Genomic DNA, 19,943 nt, shown 5'->3' with positions numbered 1-19,943 from the left:
ATATACCTTCCATGACTAAATTTACGTCTCAAAGCAAGAGGCTTCCATTGTTTCTCATGGACAAATTTGAAATCATTATCCAGCATGGGTGCATAACCGAGAGTTCTGATGAAACCGAACCGAGACATGTTAATGATTATAGCTGCACGGCATTGCATCTGGACTAGTCTAGTGAATAAATACCACTTAAGAAAAATGATAGTTTGATATCTAACTAAACGATGTCACGAAAGTGTGATACTTTGCGATTTAGGGCTTGAACATGTGAAAAACGTAGATAAATAGTTTCTTCTCATGAACAACGCCGTTTTTCTTGATAAACACAGAGAATGAATCAACTATGGAGGAAAATTCATTAAACGTACTTGATAGAAAAGATATACTGTTTTGATCTAATAATGACATAAATACATAGATACAAAGACCGCTGTATAATTGTAGGGTTGTAATTAGTAACACATCCGATACAAATACGCACATCTAGATATGACAAAGACAATGGCAAACTGCTTTCATTACAACATCCCCCACTTCACTAAGCAAGTATTCTAACATAGTTCCCATATTCAAATACACAGCAAAGATATCCAGTAGGGTAAAGGTACTGAAAATGCAGTGTCAATGCAGCTCCTAAAAGCGTTTTACAATACCCATGCAGAAGAACAATACTTAATTACCACATTTACGTCTGACTTCCTTTTATTATACGTAGTTATTTTTTATTGGCAGCTTAATAGAAAGAGAACTTCTAATTCATAACATAAAAATGACATAAAATATCGTTAATGACAGCTGCAAAGTGTGTGGATGGCTCTGTACTATAGTTTCCTGCCCACGGCAGCCAGTGTCGTACAGTGCATGCAGAACTTCGTCTCCCCGGTGGGCTCAGTGTCATTTGTTAAGCCTCCAAGTTTCTCCATATGATGCATCCAGTCGTCCATAAAGTCATCCTTCTGGTCTTCCGGTATGCGATTCAGAAACGCATTTACTGATTTTAGGGCAGCTGAAACAGTAAGAGGTGAAATTTACATTGCTAGCACAAACCAGGACTGCCTGTGGTGGAACAAATACATGGTCTCGCTCGTAACGCAAGCAATTAAAACTTCGTAGCTCTGTTTTCTTAAATTTAACAAGAGAAACAAAAACTGTTATTTATATAATGGTCGAATCAGACGAAATGAATTAAAATTTGTCCTGCGGCTTGGACTCGAATATAAATAGAGCTACACACGTAACCATATGCCAGAAGCCTAGTTGTTGACAGATTAGAGAAATCCATGCACTTCTAAATATCTCTTTGTAATGGAATACTGGTAACTCGAATCATGAGGTTTTCAGAGACAGATCGAGTTACAAGGTTTTGAGTGCCTACCAATGCCTTAGTATTTTAGAAACAAAGGTATCGAATTTCTTTTTCAATAGGTGAACCATTAGTGTGTAGAGTGGTAGACTTGGAAATGAGATAAATAGTTTCAATATTTATCCGGGGTGGAAGTTCTCCTGCTCATGGGCGTCTCTATAAATTTCTCCAACAGGATGTAAGCCTCCGTCCCACCTCTACTACTTTGAATAATTTAAACGTTCACACAAGTTGTGTGGCAGTCAGGAAAGTGGAAGGGGCTCGTAACATAAGATACTCAGGCGGCTATTAAACTGAACTATGTGACTAAACCAACCTGCGCTCGTCATCCTATACGTATGGGGAACTATTTTTAATGGTCGTTCTGAAGTAAGTACTCAGATCAAACACGGTTTAGTTTACCAGCCGGCCAGAGTGGCCGAACGGTTTTAGGTGCTACAGTCTGGAACCACGTGACCGCTATGGTCGAGGGTTCGAATCCTACCTCGGGCATGGGTGTATGTGATGTCCTTATGTTTGTTAAGTTTAAGTAGTTCTAAGTTCTAGGGACTGATGACCTCAGAAGTTAAGTCCCATAGTGCTCAGAGCCATTTGAACCATTTTTTAGTTTACCACTTACAGAAATTTTAAAGTCGCTCAATAGTCTCTTTCAATCCTACATGACCTGACCTTATAGTCACATAAGTCAGTTTCTTTCAGCTAGTTCACAAAATGAATCTTTTGCTATTCAGTTGTTGTTGTTGTGGTCTTCAGTCCAGAGACTGGCTTGATGCAGCTCTCCATGCTACCCTATCCTGAGCAAGCTTCTTCATCTCCAAGTATCTACTGCAACATACATCCTTCTGAATATGCTTAGTGTATTCATCTCTTGGTCTCCCTCTATGATTTTTACCCTACACGCTGCCCTCTACTACTATACTGGTGATCCCTTGATGCCTCAGAATATGTCCTACCAATTGATCTCTTATTCTAGTCAAGTTGAGCCACAAATTCCTCTTCTCCCCAATTCTATTCAGTATCTCCTCGTTAGTTACGTGATCTATCCATCTAATCTTTAGCAGTCTTGTGTAGCACCACATTCCAAAAGCCTCTATTCTCTTCTTGTCCAAACTATTTATCGTCCATGATTCACTTACGTACATGACTACACTCGATACAAATTCCTTCAGAAAAGACTTCTGACACTTAAATCTATACTCGATGTTAACAAATTTCTCTTCTTCCAAAACGCTTTCCTTGTCAATACCAGTCTACACTTTATATCCTCTCTACTTCGACCACCATCAGTTATTTTTCTCCCCAAACAGCAAAGTTCATGTACCACTTTAAGTGTCTCATTTCCTAATCTAATTCCCTCAGCATCGCCAGATTTAATTCGGTTATTATCCTCGTTTTGCTTTGGTTGATGTTCATGTTATGTCCTCCTTTGAAGAGACTGTCCATTCTGTTCAACTGCTCTTCCTTTGCTGTCTCTGACGGAATTACAATGTCATCGACAAGCCTCGAAGTGTGCAAATGCTAGAAACGTAGGTTTGCCTTTCCTTAATCTATCTTCTAAGATAAGTCGTAGGGTCAGTATTGCCTCACGTGTTCCAACATTTCTACGGAATAAAAACTGATCTTCCCCGAGGTCGGCTTCTACCAGTTTTTCCATTCGTCTGTAAAGAATTCGTGCCAGTATTTTGTAGCCGTGACTTATTAAACAGATAGTTCGGTAATTTTCACACCTTATGATTGGAATTATTATATTTTTCTTGAAGTCTGAGGGTATTTCGCCTGTCTCATACATCTTGCTTACCAGATGGTAGAGTTTTGTCAGGGCTGGCTCTCCCAAGGCTATCAGTAGCTCTAATGGTATGTTGTCTACTCCCGGGTCCTTATTTTGACTCGCGTCTTTCAATGCTGTATCAATCTCGTCATGCAGTATTCTCTTCCATTTCATCTTCATCTACGTCCTCTTCCATTTCCGTAACACTGCCCTCCAATACATCGCCCTTGTATAGATCCTCTGTATACTCCTTCCACCTTTCTGCTTTCACTTATTTGCTTAGAACTGGTTGCCCACCTGAGCTCTTCGTATTTATACAAGTGGTTCTCTTTTCTCCAAATGTCTCTTTAATTTTCCTGTAGACAGTATCTATCTTAGAGTGCCACTAAAGCATAGTTATTAAACACGATTTTCCGAAACTCCTTCACCAAAGAAGACGTAGTGAATATTCCCAAATTCCAATCAAGAACAATTACCGAGAACAGAAACATAGAAGTAGATATCCTTGGTGTAACAAAGCAGCTTAAATCACTTAATAAAGCAAGGCTTCCGGTCGAGATTGTATACCAGTCAGGTTCCTCTCAGAGTATACTGATACAATAGCTCCATATTTAGCAATTGTATTCAACTGCTCGCTCACAGGAAGATTCGTATCTAAAGAGTGGAAAATTGCTCAAGTCACACCAGTATCCAAAAAGGGAAGTAGGAGTAATCCATTGAATTACAAGCCATATCACTAACGTTTATTTGCAGTAATGTTTTGGAACATATACTGTATTCGAACACTATGAAGTACCTCGAAGAAAACGATTTATTGACACGTAATCAGCACGGATTCAGAAAATGTTCTTGCGAAACACAACTACCTTTTTAAATTCAGGAAGTAATGTGTGCTGTCGACAGGGGATGTGAAATTGATTCCATATTTTTAGATTTCCAGAATTCTTTCGATACCGTTCCTCACAAGCGTCTTCTAACCAAACTGCGTGCCTATGGAATATCGCCTCAGTTGTGCGACTTGATTCGTGATTTCCTGTCAGAAAGGTCACAGTACGTAGCAATACACGGAAAGTCATCGATTAAAACAGAAATAATATCCGACGTTCCCCATGGAAGTGTTATGGGCCCTACATTGTTCCTGATCTATATTAACAACATAGGAGACAATCTCAGTAGCCGTCTTATATCGTTTGCAGATGATGCTGTCATTCACCGTCTTGTAAAGTCACCAGATGACCAAAACGAAATGCAAAATGATTTAGATAAGATATCTGTATGGTGCGAAAAGTGGCAATTGACCCTGAATAAAGAGAAGTGTGAAATTATTCACATGAATACTAAGAGAAATTCGATAAATTTCGATTACGCGGTAAGTCACACAAATCTGAAGGCTGTAAATTCAACTAAATCCTTATGGATTAAAATTACAAGTACAATAAATTGGAACGATCCCATAGATAAAGTTGTGGGTAGAGCCAACGAAAAACTGCTACTCATTGACAAAACACTTAGAAGATGTAGCAGGCCTACTATAGAGACTGCTTACAACACGCTTGTCCCCCATATTCTGGCGTTCTGCTGTGCAGTGTGGGACCCGCATCAGATGGGATTCATGGATGTCATCGAAAAAGTACAAAGAAAGGCAGCTCGTTTTGTATTACCGCGAATTAGGTGAGATAGTGCCACAGTCATGATACGTGAATTGGAGTGGAAAACGTTAAAACAAAGACGTTTTTCGTTGCTAAAAACCTACATAGCGAGAAATGATCATCACGATAAAATAAGAGAAGTCAGGATTCGCACAGAAAGATTTAAGTGCTCGTTTTCCCGCGCGCCGTTCGAGAGTGGAACGGTAGAGAGACAGCTTGAAGATAGTTCATTGAATCCTCTGCCAGGTACTGAATTGTGAATAGCAGATTAATCACGGAGATGTACCCTTAGTAATATACGCCTCTACATCCTTACATTTGTCCTCTAGCCGTCCCTGCTTAGACATTTTGCACTTCCTGTCAATCTCATTTTTGAGCCGTTTGTATTCCTTTTTGCCTGCTGCATTTTTATATTTTCTCCTTTCATCAATTATATTCAATACCTCCTCTATTACCCAAGGATTTCCAATAGCCCTTGTCTTTTTACGCTCTTTATCCTCTGCTGCCATTCAGTAATATCACCTAAAAGTGTTCTAGGTATTTCCGATATTCCACTTTGATACGTGGCCGCCTAAGAAATTAGTTTGCCACGTGCTACTAATAACTGCTGTACACGCTACGCTTTTTGATGTTCACACTGTTTAAAACTCACGATTCTACACACTTTTGTTTTACAAAATTACTTCCCGCCAATTTTCCGTAAGAAAACACCATACAGGTTTTTCTCATTATCACTTTCAAACTCATATTTCAATATTAAACTTCTGTTCGCAATTCAGGGCCGTAGCCCGACTGACGCCTTGGCCCCTTAGCCAGCTGATTCGCTGTAACGTCTCGAAAGCGTGCAAAATCTGATTGAGATTCCCCGACCGCTGGAGCGTGACTGCCTTCCAGAACCTTCTAGAATGGCAGGATGTCGCAGCCACCGAAAATGGTATGATTGACCGACCTTTGGTAAGAGTGTCTATAATGGTGCTCCTACAAGGAGACACGATTCTGAAATTTCCGTTTTTGATGACGTAACTGAATTTGTAGATTTCAAGAACTACTGTGACCCCACATGAACTTGACGAGATGTACTCAAACCCTATTGTATGCCAAACGATTGATACCCACTCAATATATTTTGGAAGGTGGATAACTTTGTATCTGAAAGATACGTGTATTTCATTAGTAGACCTATGTACAAAGGACATGTTTATACACTGTTGATATAAAAACTGACATCACTTTACTTGAATTAATAATCAATAACGCGTGTCCATTTAGTTAGGAAATGAAGTTCACTATGTCCTCTGAGTGGCGACAGGTTGCTTTCCCGACGAATCAAATTTCACGTTCCATCGGCGTGAAACTCCTGAAAGCAGGCACCCTGCAACAATCGGTAGAAGGGTCCAGACAGGAGGAGGGAGTATTGTCGTCTGAGGAAGGTTTCTTTGGCATTCCCTGGATGATATCGCCATTCTGGAAGACACAGTGGATCAACACAAGTGTGCTTCTACCCCTGGGGACCATGTGAATCCCTGCATGCACTTTGCTTTTCTTCAGCACGATAGCGTTTACTACCACGACAACGGAACGTGTGACACAACACGCAGTTTACGTGCGTGGTTTGCATTCCTCTCGCCGCCAAACTCAATTTCCAATTGAGAATATACGGGAACACCTAGACTGGTCTGTTCGCGCCATGGATGCTCAGCCAAGCAACCTAGCGCAGCTGGAGTCAGTATGGCTCCACATATCTGCCGGTTCCTTCCAGAACCTCACTGACTCACTTACTAAGCGTCTCGCAGTGGTCCGCACTGCATAAGGTGTTTACTCAGGCTTGTGACAGGTGGTTATACTAACGGGACTGTACCCCAGTAAGGCTCTGAGCACTATGGGACTTGACTTCTGAAGTCATCAGTCCCCTAGAACGTAGAACTACTTAAATCTAACTAACCTAAGGACATCACATACATCCATGCCCGAGGCAGGATTCGAACCTGCAACCGTAGCGGTCGTGCGGTTCCAGACTGTAGCGCCTAGAACCGCTCGGCCACACTGGCCGGCACTCCAGTAAGGACATTACTCTAATTAGTGACTGGAGTTGGACACAAGTGTTACTTTTTACGGAGACTATTTGTGATGATTTAAGATAATGTGAGCACGTAAATCTAGTTGTGGGGCAAAGCAAATACTACACGGAGATAGGTGAGGATTGTTCAAAGGAAGTTTAATTCGCGAAGTCGGTGGCTGGTGAAACTCAAGACGACCTTACCTCTACGCTGCGCTTCGGATGGGAATACGAACGTCTGTGGACTCAAGTCGCAGCACACGACGTGGAAGCCCTCGCTCTGCAGCAGCTGACGGAACTCGCTGGCTGGGTCCTCACTGCGATGATACGGAGACACGAACGTCTCCACGTCCTGCTGGAAGCAACAGCTTAACTCACTTTTTTGATCCAAAACGAGAAGTGTGTTTCCTAAAGAAATCTTCTTCTTTCTACAAGGGAATTAGAAAAACATGTAGTGGTCTTTCTCTTACATATTAAAGACAGTGATTAAGTGAAACAACAAGTTTACTGTAACCAGTCACTTTTTATTTATCTCCACGACGCGTTTAGAAAGTTTAAACCGACATCATTAGGTGGATTTACATTTGTTAGTATGACTTGTGTGCGTGTGGTGTGTGTGTGTGTGTTTGTGTGTGTGTGTGTGTGTGTGTGTGTGTGTGTGTGTGTGTGTGGCAGTGTCTCCATTGGCCACAGGTTTCTTTCACTGTCGTAAAACATCACATGTATACTGTCATATTTTGTAAACAAAAAAAAAAAAAAAATCGTAACACAACACATACGCACATGCCATACTAACGAATGTAAATCCACCTTCGAAACGCGTCGTGGAGATAAATAAATAAACAGTGACTGGTAACAGTAAACTTGTTGTTTCATTCAACGTCAATGTCCGCCACCATAGCTGAGTAGACAGCGCGCCGGCTTGTCATGCTGGGTGGCTCGGGTTCGATTCACGGATGTGTTGGAGATTTTCTCGGCTCCAGGACTCGGTGTTTGTGTCGCCTTCATCATTCTCATTTCATCCACATAGAGGGGCAATTCGCCGAAGCGGCACCACGTCAAAAGACTTGCACTAGGCGACCAGGTCTACCCGCCGGGAGGCCCTCGCCACACATTTCTTTCTATTTGATGTCAAAAACAGTCACGGTAAAGCCTGACCTAAAATGTTCACATTTAAAGATAGTGAGTCAAGATTGTAGTTGACTGCGGGTATATTCGCACACATGGTAACAATAACATTGTAACAAATACACACATTTTTCTACACACCACACACAAACATATAACTTATCTTTCACACCATTAATTACTTGCTAGTACAACGGCAATGCAGTTAAACATGTTGTTTAAAACATGAAGGAGCCTTTGGAGCACAAAATATGCGTACAAAGCAGAAATTAAGCACTGAATCCACCACATTCATGTTCTAACTTTACTGTGTGCTTACGTAAGGAAAAAAACTAGATTTGAAAGAAGAAAGTGTCCTGGATTTTTGTTCAGAGACGAAACGTACTACACTCCTGGAAATGGAAAAAAGAACACATTGACACCGGTGTGTCAGACCCACCATACTTGCTCCGGACACTGCGAGAGGGCTGTACAAGCAATGATCACACGCACGGCACAGCGGACACACCAGGAACCGCGGTGTTGGCCGTCGAATGGCGCTAGCTGCGCAGCATTTGTGCACCGCCGCCGTCAGTTTCAGCCAGTTTGCCGTGGCATACGGAGCTCCATCGCAGTCTTTAACACTGGTAGCATGCCGCGACAGCGTGGACGTGAACCGTATGTGCAGTTGACGGACTTTGAGCGAGGGCGTATAGTGGACATGCGGGAGGCCGGGTGGACGTACCGCCGAATTGCTCAACACGTGGGGCGTGAGGTCTCCACAGTACATCGATGTTGTCGCCAGTGATCGGCGGAAGGTGCACGTGCCCGTCGACCTGGGACCGGACCGCAGCGACGCACGGATGCACGCCAAGACCGTAGGATCCTACGCAGTGCCGTAGGGGACCACACCGCCACTTCCCAGCAAATTAGGGACACTGTTGCTCCTGGGGTATCGGCGAGGACCATTCGCAACCGTCTCCATGAAGCTGGGCTACGGTCCCGCACACCGTGAGGCCGTCTTCCGCTCACGCCCCAACATCGTGCAGCCCGCCTCCAGTGGTGTCGCGACAGGCGTGAATGGAGGGACGAATGGAGACGTGTCATCTTCAGCGATGAGAGTCGCTTCTGCCTTGGTGCCAATGATGGTCGTATGCGTGTTTGGCGCCGTGCAGGTGAGCGCCACAATCAGGTCTGCATACGACCGAGGCACACAGGGCCAACACCCGGCATCATGGTGTGGGGAGCGATCTCCTACACTGGCCGTACACCTCTGGTGATCGTCGAGAGGACACTGAATAGTGCACGGTACATCCAGACCGTCATAGAACCCATCGTTCTACCATTCCTATACCAGCAAGGGAACTTGCTGTTCCAACAGGACAATGCACGTCCGCATGTATCCCGTGCCACCCAACGTGCTCTAGAAGGTGTAAGTCAACTACCCTGGCCAGCAAGATCTCCGGATCTGTCCCCCACAGAGCATGTTTGGGACTGGATGAAGCGTCGTCTCACGCGGTCTGCAAGTCCAGCACGAACGCTGGTCCAACTGAGGCGCCAGGTGGAAATGGCATGGCAAGCCGTTCCACAGGACTACATCCAGCATCTCTACGATCTTCTCCATGGGAGAATAGCAGCCTGCATTGCTGCGAAAGGTGGATATACACTGTACTAGTGCCGACATTGTGCATGCTCTGTTGCCTGTGTCTATGTGCCTGTGGTTCTGTCAGTGTGATCATGTGATGTATCTGACCCCAGGAATGTGTCAATAAAGTTTCCCCTTCCTGGGACAATGAATTCACGGTGTTCTTATTTCAATTTCCAGGAGTGTATATTCAATATGTTGTACGCTGTGTTTTGCTGCTGTATACAGCCCACACTATGTATATAACAGCAACTACGAAAAATGGCGTAATAATAAAGACAACTTGAAGTGTGTTTACTCTTCATTGTTGGACTCAGCTAAGATGTTGTTGTTGTTGTGGTCTTCAGTCCTTAGACTGGTTTGATGCAGCTCTCCATACTACTCTATCTTGTGCAAGCGTCTTCATCTCCCAGTACCTACTGCAACCTACATCCTTCTGAATATGCTTAGTGTAGTCATCTCTAAGTCTCCCTCTACGATTTTTACCCTCCACGCCGCCCTCTAATACTAAATTGGTGATCCCTTGATGCCTCAGAACATGTCCTACCAACCGATCCCTTCTTCTGGTCAAGTTGTGCCACAAACTTCTCTTCTCTCCAATCCTATTCAATACTTCCTCATTAGTTGTGTGATCTACCCATCTAATCTTCAGCATTCTTCTGTAGCACCACATATCAAAAGCTTCTATTCTCTTCTTGTCCAAACTAGTTATCGTCCATGTTTCACTTCCATACATGGCTACACTCCATACAAATAGTTTCAGAAATGACTTCCTGACACTTAAATCTGTACTCGATGTTAACAAATTTTTCTTCTTCAGAAACGCCTTCCTTGCCATTGCCAGTCTACATTTTATATCCTCTCTACTTCGACCATCAACAGTTATTTTGCCCCCCAAATAGCAAAACTCCTTTACTACTTCAATTGTCTCATTTCCTAATCTAATTCCCTCAGCATCACCCGACTTTATTCGACTACATTCCATTATCCTCGTTTTGTTTTTGTTGATGTTCATCTTATATCCTCCTTTCAAGACGCTGTCCATTCCGTTCAACTGCTCTTCCGAGTCCTTTGCTGTCTCTGACAGAATTACGATGTCATCGGCGAACCTCAACAGTTTTATTTCTTCTCCATGGATTTTAATACCTACTCCGAATTTTTCTTTTGTTTCCTTCACTGCCTGCTCAATATACAGATTGAATAACATCGGGGAGAGACTACAACCCTGTCTCAGTCCCTTCCCAACCACTGCTTCCCTTTCATGTCCCTCGACTCTTATAACTGCCATCTGGTTTCTGTACAAATTGTAACTAGCCTTTCGCTCTCTGTATTTTACCCCTGCTACCTTCAGAATTTGAAAGAGAGTATTCAAATCAACATTGTCAAAAGCTTTCTCTAAGTCTACAAATGCTAGAAACGTAGGTTTGCCCTTCTTTAATCTAGCTTCTAAGATAAGTCGTAGGGACAGTATTGCCTCACGTGTGCCAACATTTCTACGGAATCCAAACTGACCTTCCCCGAGGTCGGCTTCTACTAGTTTTTCCATTCGTCTGTAAAGAATTAGTATTTTGCAGCTGTGACTTATATAAGCTATAACTTATATAAGATATAACAGAGGAAATCACAATACCTCCAAATTCAAGACTTAAGATATTTAATGTCTCATTTAAGTGGTAATCAAGATTGATGGCAGTTTACTCCAATTTAATTTATTCAAATTACAAATAGAAAACTCCCTTAAAAATATGAGATTCATTCAAATGAAACCTGGTCACTGCGTCTACCATTGCCTTACATGTAAGGTGGCACCGAATAATTGTGCGTATGGTGGCACCATCTATTGGTAAAGAGACTGACACGTGCCCATCGTTTGATGTTGCATAGTGTGGTTTCACGCCGAAGAGAAGGTGGTCACACAAGTTCTCGTCCACTACCGAACATGCAGGCAAGTAAGCAGGAACAAGGAGGAGTGATTCAATTTTTGGCGGTGGATGAAGTTGTAGGCCGTGAAATGTATCGACGGGTGATGGCTGTGCTCTGTGAGTACAGTCTGAGTCGTTCAAGTGTTGTGGAATGGTGCAAACGATTCCTTGAGGGGCGGGAGTCGCGGGAAGACGAAGCTCGTCCTGGACAGGCCCATCGTGTCGTCATACCGGATATGATCGTGGACAACCGCAGCATCACCGTGGACGAGATCCATCGGTTACTGGGTATTATCGTGGGCACCGGCGAAGTGTGTGACTCGGTCCAGGCCTGGATCCAACAGCAGCCTACTAGCTTCCTCAAGGATAGAATCGACCGGCTAGTGTCGCAATGGGATAAATGTACCAACAGTTTCGGGGACTAGTTTTGAGTATGTGAGCTGTGTATAACTACAGTTTTGAGTTAATAAAATCGTTACCGTTATTTTACACTAGTGACCGGGCTTCATTTGAATGCCCCTTATACTTAACAGTATCATCAAACCATCAAATTGTCCCTATAATACCAAGAAGCTAGTTCATACACGCTCACATTATTTCAGTACAGAACTGAAAAGTGTAAAGCGCGCGGTCAGTAACAGTCTGAAAAGCTTATGAGGGCGTTGCTGGGTAAGTTATGCAGAGAAATAATTGTTAGCAAAAAATTCGATACATTGCGCCTTTTCTGAGTTAATAGGCTTTAAACTTAACCCACCATACCATTGGACACGCAAATTCAAGCAGCCTGCGAGAGATGGTGTCGCCAAATGTGTTCTTCGTTGGGGTTTCTGAAACCGAACAAGAGAGCGATAAAAAAGTGGACCTGGGACGGTAGCAAGGACTGGACCGGAGCCAAAGGCTACGCCGTCTCGTGCGTTATCATCTACGCTACGAGAACTACTGACACTGATTGCATATGGTGGGCCGCTTGAATCTGCTTACGCAACGGCGTGATTGGCTAACTTTAACTCGGAAACGGCACAACACATCGACTTTTTCCTCAGTAGTTATTTCTCAGCACAATCTACCCTACAGGGTTTGCAGACTGTTTCTGACCACCGCGCATAAATAATAATTGAAAACTAGTTTCATTCAAAGAAAAAAGTGGATATTTAGTAATTTACGAATAGCTACTAAATACCAAAAATTGCCTAAAATATTTTCTAGAAAGCCAAAAATCTAATATTTACTGTAGTTCCACTGTAGGTATTAATTCCAAAAAAAAAGTGAAAACAATTTTTGATACTAGGTTCACACTTCATGGCCGCCTCAAACATAGAATTTAACTGTACTAAATATAAGTCTACCGCAATGGTAATACATTTGGTTTTAGCCTATATCGCTACATATTTACGAAGCGGTAGTCACTAAAACTTAGATTTCTTCATCAGTAAAAACTTGATATATTGCCATAGTATAGTGAAACTTACTTGAGGACTAACTATTAGAAACTAATTCTGTTGGATGTATTAATAATTAACTATCATAAAACTAATCTACTGTAGTTAAACCTAAATAGGCAATAATGGTACGCAATAAAAACTGCACGATGGCACTGTTTCCGAATAAGCCACTACTGCCTCAGGAATATTAATCAGTTACTTCATTTATGTTTACACCAGTTCACTGATGACTTTCTTGGAATAACGGTTACGTACACGCTGTTTGAAAAGGGGCGTACCGACAAAAAAAATTTCTCGCTGTATTAATAACAGGCATTTTAAGTGACAAAATCTTCGAGTCTAGGTAATCAAACAGTTTACTGAAAAGCCTACGATTTCTTCACTTTTTCTTAGAAATTGCAGGTTTTCAAAATTTATTGTTTTCTTCGAGGAGTTTTACATTCCTATGTAGCACGCGCATCCGCATCATCGTGTTTTATACGTCTCGCATATAGATAGCTAACACATACACTATCTGATCAAAAGTATCCGGACACCCGGCTGAAAATGACTTACAAATTTGTGCCGCCCTCCATCGGTAATGCTGCAATTCAATATGGTGTTGGCCCATCCTTAGTCTTGATGAAAGCCTCCACTCTCGCGGGCATACGTTCAATCAGGTGCTGGAAGTTTTCTTGAGGAATGGCAGCCCATTGTTCACGGAGTGGAGCACTGAGGAGAGGTATCGATGTCGGTCGGTGAGGCCTGGCACGAAGTCAGCGTTCCAAAACATCCTAAAGGTGTTCTATAGGATTCAAGTCAGCACTCTGTGCTGGCCAGTCCATTACAGGGATGTTATTGTCGTGTAACCATTCCGCCACAGACCGTGCATTATAAACAGGTGCTCGGTCGTGTTGAAAGATGCAATCGCCATCCCCGAATTTCTCTTCAGCCGTGGAAAACAAGAAGTTGCTTAACACATGGATGTAGGCCTCTGCTGTGGTAGTTCACGCCAAACAATAAGGGGTTCAACCCCCTCCATGAAAAACACGATCACATCATAACACCACCGCCTTCTAATTTTACTGTTGCCACTATACACGCCGGCAGATGACGCTCACCTTGCCATCGGATCGCTACATTGTGTACCGTGATTCGTCACTCCACACAATGTTTCTCCAATGTTCACGATTCTTACACCAAGCGAGGCGTCGTTTGGTATTTATCGGCGTGATGTGTGGCTTATGAGCAGCCGCTCGACCATGAAATCCAAGTTTTCTCACCTCCCGGCTAACTGTCATAGCACCTGCAGTGGATCCTGATGCAGTTTGGAATTCCTGTGTAATACTCTGGATAGATGTCTGCCTCTTCAACTGTCGGCGGTTTCTGTCAGTCAACAGACGAGGTCGACCGTACGCTTTTGTGGTGTACGTGTCCCTTCACGTTTCCACTTCACTATCACATCGTAAACAGTGGACCTAGGGATTTTTAGAAGTGTGGAAATCTCGAGTACAGACGTATGACACAAGCGACACCCAATCACCTGACCACGTTCGAAGTCCATGAGTTCCGGGAACGCCCCATTCTGCTCTCTCACGATGTCTAACTGAGGTCGCTGATATGGAGTACCTGGCAGTAGGTGGCAGCACAATGCACCTAATATGAAAAATGTATTTTTTGGGAGTGTCCGGATACTTTTGATCACATAGTGTACCTACGAGAAAAGTCGCTGCCATTCTAATTACCTCGATGCGTTATTCTGTCTGGAATTTGCTCGAGAAATGTCGCGAATTTTCTACTGTTGTCTTGTACAGAGAACCTTCGATAAGTATCTTTATAAATACGGACTATTCGCCGAATAGACTTAATGGTTTAGCTCTGCTGAACACTCACCCTGGCATTGATTGTCCTTTTGTCGATGTAATTGGATGGATGGATATGGTGTTATTGGCGCTCAACAGTGTAGTCTTTAGCGCCCGTGTCGATGTAATTAACCAATTTGCCAGGAAGAATAGGAGCATGGAATTCATCATTTACGGAATAGAACCACAATTGCAACTTTTTTATATCATAAGATGGCACTGTCTTGTATATATGTACAATCAGTTTAAATAAAACTTTCTTAAACTTTGCGTGTGACTTGATTATTTTTTATTGCAGTAAAAGTAAAGGTAGCGAAAGATATCTTTAGCGCCCCCTCCTTGACGTTTTTCTGTATCCGCCACTGGTGAAATCTCGTTAAAGTTATTTGCACGAGAATACCGAACCTTAATATGAAAGCTTGACATAGAAATTATTTTGTGCTTCCATCGTGGTTGCATAAGTCATAAACAACCTTAATGTGCCTCTTGTTACTAGCCATAAGTTTGCTTAAGGAACAAAAAACGGGACTTGAACGTGACGTCTCGTATTTGATGAGATACGAGCAAGATTTGGAGAATTCACCTTCACAAAATAAATTATTGATTGATTTTTCTAAATAAATATTTTATTTAATTTGGGTTCATTAGGCTTCCTCCTCCATTACCCTTATTTGATTATGTGTTGTTAACCCTGTGGTGACCTAAGCCGAAGTCCTGTTCTTCCTGCCATCGTACTTCACTAACTCCATCTATATCTAACTTCAGCCTTTTCTCGTTTTAAATTCTCTAACCTACCTATCCGATTGAGGTATCTAACATTCAACGCTCTGACCCGTTGGCTACCAGTTTTGCTTTTCTTGATGACAACATTTTTACAGGTAGTCACGGCTCTGAGATCCGAACGGTAAACCATTTTATCGAAGAGGATATCGTAACCATCCAATAGAGCTGCATCCCCTCGGGAAAAACAATTGCTGTATCTTTCCGCTTCTTTCAGCTATTCGTAACACCAAAAAAGCAAGGCTATGATGGTTAATGTTACAAAGCCAGATCATCCAGACAGTTGCTCCTGCAACTAATGAAAATTATGCTGTCTCTCTTCAGGAACAGTATGTTAATCTAGTCTCTACTCGGATACTCCTCATAGGCTCCGTATATTGTTGCATCTATTATATGTGCGAGTATATCTCTATAGTTGAGGCACACAACCAATCCCACCATTGCTAGGTCCATGGTTCGTAGGGGTTTGTAACTGTATTAGGCTTTTTATTCGCAGGACACAATATTTAGCTGTATCCTGCAAATCGATTAGGCGATGCAAGACAAAAAGAGAGAATAATTTCGTTCAGAAACGTGGCCCAAAGAAAACAAGTGCTTCTCTTGAGTCTTCATATTTACAATAGTCTCTCAGCCAAATGATGTCCCCATAATTTGACTGAATAAATTCTCCGTAGTTAATAGTTGTGCTTATGACTGAGCAAGAGAGGATATCTGGCTAATGCACTGATCAAATGTCAATGATCAAATCATAAAATAATACTAAGCGAGCGCTGTTTGCGCCTGTACGTTACCTTCATGTACCGAGCCCAGCGAGGGTCTTTCGCCAGTTCTTCATAAGCAGCCAAATGGACACTCTTAGCTAATACGGTAAAGACAGCTTCTCCTCCTGGTACCAGCAGCTTATGCATATTCTGAATGGCACGTCTGTAAAACGAACCATTCATTATGACTTCTGAGATTATGTGAAACATTCTTCATTTGGTAAGTTAGTGTATGTCTTTATACGAAGAAACACCGGTCTACAGTTATGCATTGCCTTTCTTTAGGGTAGGGGGTGCGTGGGTGAGGAGAGGGTGGATGGTTTTCCATCAGACTATCTCTGTCGGTACTAGACCGTTGGGCACAAACAAATACTCCGTGTAATTCTCCCTAAAGCGTCTTAACGGCTCCTCACAATTTGTCTTGTAATCCCTCAGTTCCTCTATCACTTAAATAACTCCTGAAGGGTTTATTTTATCTATTACTTATTTATTTATCCTGATCTGACTAGGGCCACCAGGCCCTCTCTTACACAGGACCAGGGTTTCACACATACAGTATCTTTTCTACATCATAGTTACCTAAGAAATGACAAATCTAATATGACAGATAGTATTAAAATTATTTGAGGATCTATAGCAAGAATGTGAGCAAGTAATATTATGAACTAATAAACTTAATATTGGCAGTACTTTTACTACTGATGCTGCTGCCACTAATAGTGATAAAAGTGTCAACAACAACAATAGCAACAATGATGATAAAAATAATAATAATAACAATAATAATAATAATCATAACGGCAGATATAAAAAGAATTCATAGGTGTACAAGTTAAAGATTTTCTGGTAAAACGACTCATGGGGAAACGAGATTTAAGGAGATAAGTAATTTAGGACAGTTACTAGAAGCGAAGGCTTTAATTACATCATGATCTGGAACATTCAGAATAAAAATCTTCTGTACACGTATTACCTCCAACTAGCGCAAGGATAAACGGGGCAGAATTTTATCCAAGAATAACTTTCCCTCAATACATGTTTGGCCAGTGTGCTACGTTTAGCAATTCTTAACGTGTACCTTACTCACTGATGAGGCCAGCCTTTCATGTGACGGGATCTTCAGTTACCATCGTAACAATCACGACTGGGCTTACGAAACCCTCTTGAAGTACGACAAAATAGTCGTCAAAACAGGTTCATCCTCAACAGATAGAGAGGAATCATTCATGATCTTCTCATTGGCCCCTACTTCTTTCCGAAACGTAAACGAATCTAAGTCTCCTCCGAGGCGAATTGCTTTATTTACTAAACGATGTACGTTTAGTCGTTATCCAGTCGATATGGTTTAGGCTCGATGGTAGTCCGCCTGACTTTAAACAACTAGTTCTTCGGTATCTCGACAACTAGTATCCAAACAGCTGAATTGGTCGAGGGGGTCCATTGCATTGCCTACCATATCGGCAGATTTGAATTCCATGTTTTTTTGTTGTTGTTTTCTTTTGTTGTTTTTTAGACGTTTAAAATCCTTTATTGAGCTCACATACCCAATGTCGATAGCTTGAGGGAGCATATCCAAAATGAATTTGAATAAATACAAATGGCACGTACTGCAACATATGAAATGCAGGCTAAGGGAGTCATAGAGGCAGGAGGAGGGACCTACGAGCGACTTTTTAAAAATGTAAATAGGTTTGGCAAACCTACAATGATGAACCAAAACATCACTGCCCACCGCGACGCTCTGTGCTCGCCTGTTGGCGTTACGACCACGTGAAGCGGTAACAGCTAACAGAAGTATGAAAGCGGAGCAGACACGGACTTGGGAATAATGAAGATAAGGGCTGTAAATGGGGAATCCATTGCGATAAGAGACTTTAACAAAGAGCAGATTGTTATTACGCAGAGCCTGTGGACGAATGTCTCGAAGACAGCGAAGTTGGTCGAATGTTCATATGCTACTCTTCTGAGCATCTACGGAAAGAGGTAGAAAGACAGTGAAACTACTACTAGGTGGTAAATTGTTGGACATCCACGACTCTTCACAGAACGTGGGATTCGGAGGCTTGTCTGCTCTGTGCTCTCTCTGTCGAAAGCGCACAGGGCTGGCGGATGCGGAAGTGTTTTGGAGCACGCCGTTCACCGTACATTGTTTAACATGGAGCTCCGCAGCAGACCACTCCTACGTGTTCACATGTTGATCCAACGACATCGTCAACTGCGACTGCAGCGGGTACGGGACTATCGCGATTCGACCGTCGATCAATGGAAAAGTGTCGGCTTTTCGGGTGAATCACATTTCAGCTACCGTATGTCGATGGTCGTCTCCACAAACGCCGTCATTGAGGTGAACAGAGCTGCAGGCTGCAAGGACGCAGGCTGGTGGGAGCAGATTATGCTATGGAATGCATACTCCTGCGTTTGCGTAGGACCTGTGGTAGTAACCAAAGATCCGCTGACAGCTGCGTACCACCTTACACCTTTTCATGTTTGGTGTCTTCACTGATGGCGATGTCATCTTTCAGCATTATAAGCATAACAAGTGTCCGTGTCTCGGAGCCGGAACCGTGCTGCAGTGGTTTGAGGAGCATTACTGTGAACTCACGTTGATGTCTCGGCCACCAAATTCGCCTGATGTAAATCCTATGCGACCCATCTGGGCCGCTATCGGACGATATCACCGCGTACGCAAATCAGCGGCCAGTTATTTACGCGAATTACATGACCTGTGCATATCTCCACAAACCTACCAACGAACTGTCGAGTCCCTGATACGCAGAATCAGTGACATATTTCGTTCCAAATACGGACAAACACATTATTAAGCAGGTGGTCATAATGTTTTGGCTCATGAGTGTATAATTTTTGTCCCATAAATTATAAGTCCTTTCGTACATGTAAACGTATTTGGTAAATGAATCAATTTTTGCCGTGAATTATAAAACCTTTCATTCATTCCTCCATAACGAAAAATTTTCGGATCCATGTAGAGGAGTGTGTTATACTTTGGAACAGTTTGGAGTCTTTCACCTCTAGTCAGCCTTGTGATAGAATTTTAACATACAGTATGATAGCATTCATTTTTCGTGTTCTGCTGTTTATTTATGGAACTATAAAAATTCCTCGGGAGAAATAAGGTTTTTTCAGATGTGAAAAAAATGTTCCAACGTAGAACATGGTATTGCACCAAGGGACGTCTAGTTTACTGAACTCTAAATGCACACGTTAAATCTTCTCATTACTGCATTTAATAGTCTGTCTGTTACATTATTGCTCTAGTACTCATCAATGATCAGGAAGTGACGTCACACTATGTAGGCGTATTATCAAAAGGCTACTACAAGTTAAATACGTTCAGAAATAGAAGCTATTGGCAACTAGCACAAATTTTCGTTTAGAAGACAGGTGAAAATATTAAGAAAACACAGAATCTCAGTTCATTTTTAATTATATTATATATAACTATTATTTTCATCATAAAAGACGGTGTATTACAGACGAAGTATGGCTTAACTGTTCACTTGTTATAAACCTACTTCTAAAAAATATAGAATTCTTTACCTAAGAAATAACGGTGTCTTCCAAGTAGCTTTAATATATCACACAGCACTTAAG

The 19,943-nt window shown here is 42.3% G+C and overlaps 1 protein-coding gene across 4 annotated transcripts in view; it reads right to left on the bottom strand.

Moving 5' to 3' along the window:
• Positions 1-373: 373 nt before the first annotated feature.
• LOC126336512 (juvenile hormone acid O-methyltransferase-like) overlaps positions 374-19,943 on the bottom strand; it is a 38,179-nt gene continuing 18,609 nt past the window's right edge. For 3 of the 4 annotated variants that reach the window (XM_050000292.1, XM_050000290.1, XM_050000288.1), the window contains 3 exons: positions 16,362-16,494; positions 7,038-7,188; positions 374-1,003 (listed from right to left, as the gene is read on the bottom strand). In XM_050000292.1, coding sequence (XP_049856249.1) covers positions 819-1,003; positions 7,038-7,188; positions 16,362-16,494 — 469 coding nt within the window. In that variant the 3' untranslated portion in view covers positions 374-818. The remainder of the gene's footprint in view (positions 1,004-7,037; positions 7,189-16,361; positions 16,495-19,943) is intronic. The other variant, XM_050000289.1, reaches the window with a different exon arrangement.

Source organism: Schistocerca gregaria, chromosome 2 (genome assembly GCF_023897955.1).
Source record: "Schistocerca gregaria isolate iqSchGreg1 chromosome 2, iqSchGreg1.2, whole genome shotgun sequence".
In the NCBI taxonomy this organism is placed as follows: domain Eukaryota; kingdom Metazoa; phylum Arthropoda; class Insecta; order Orthoptera; family Acrididae; genus Schistocerca; species Schistocerca gregaria.
The sequence above is the reverse complement of the archived record's forward strand: the minus strand, read 5'-3'. Positions and strand labels throughout refer to the sequence as shown.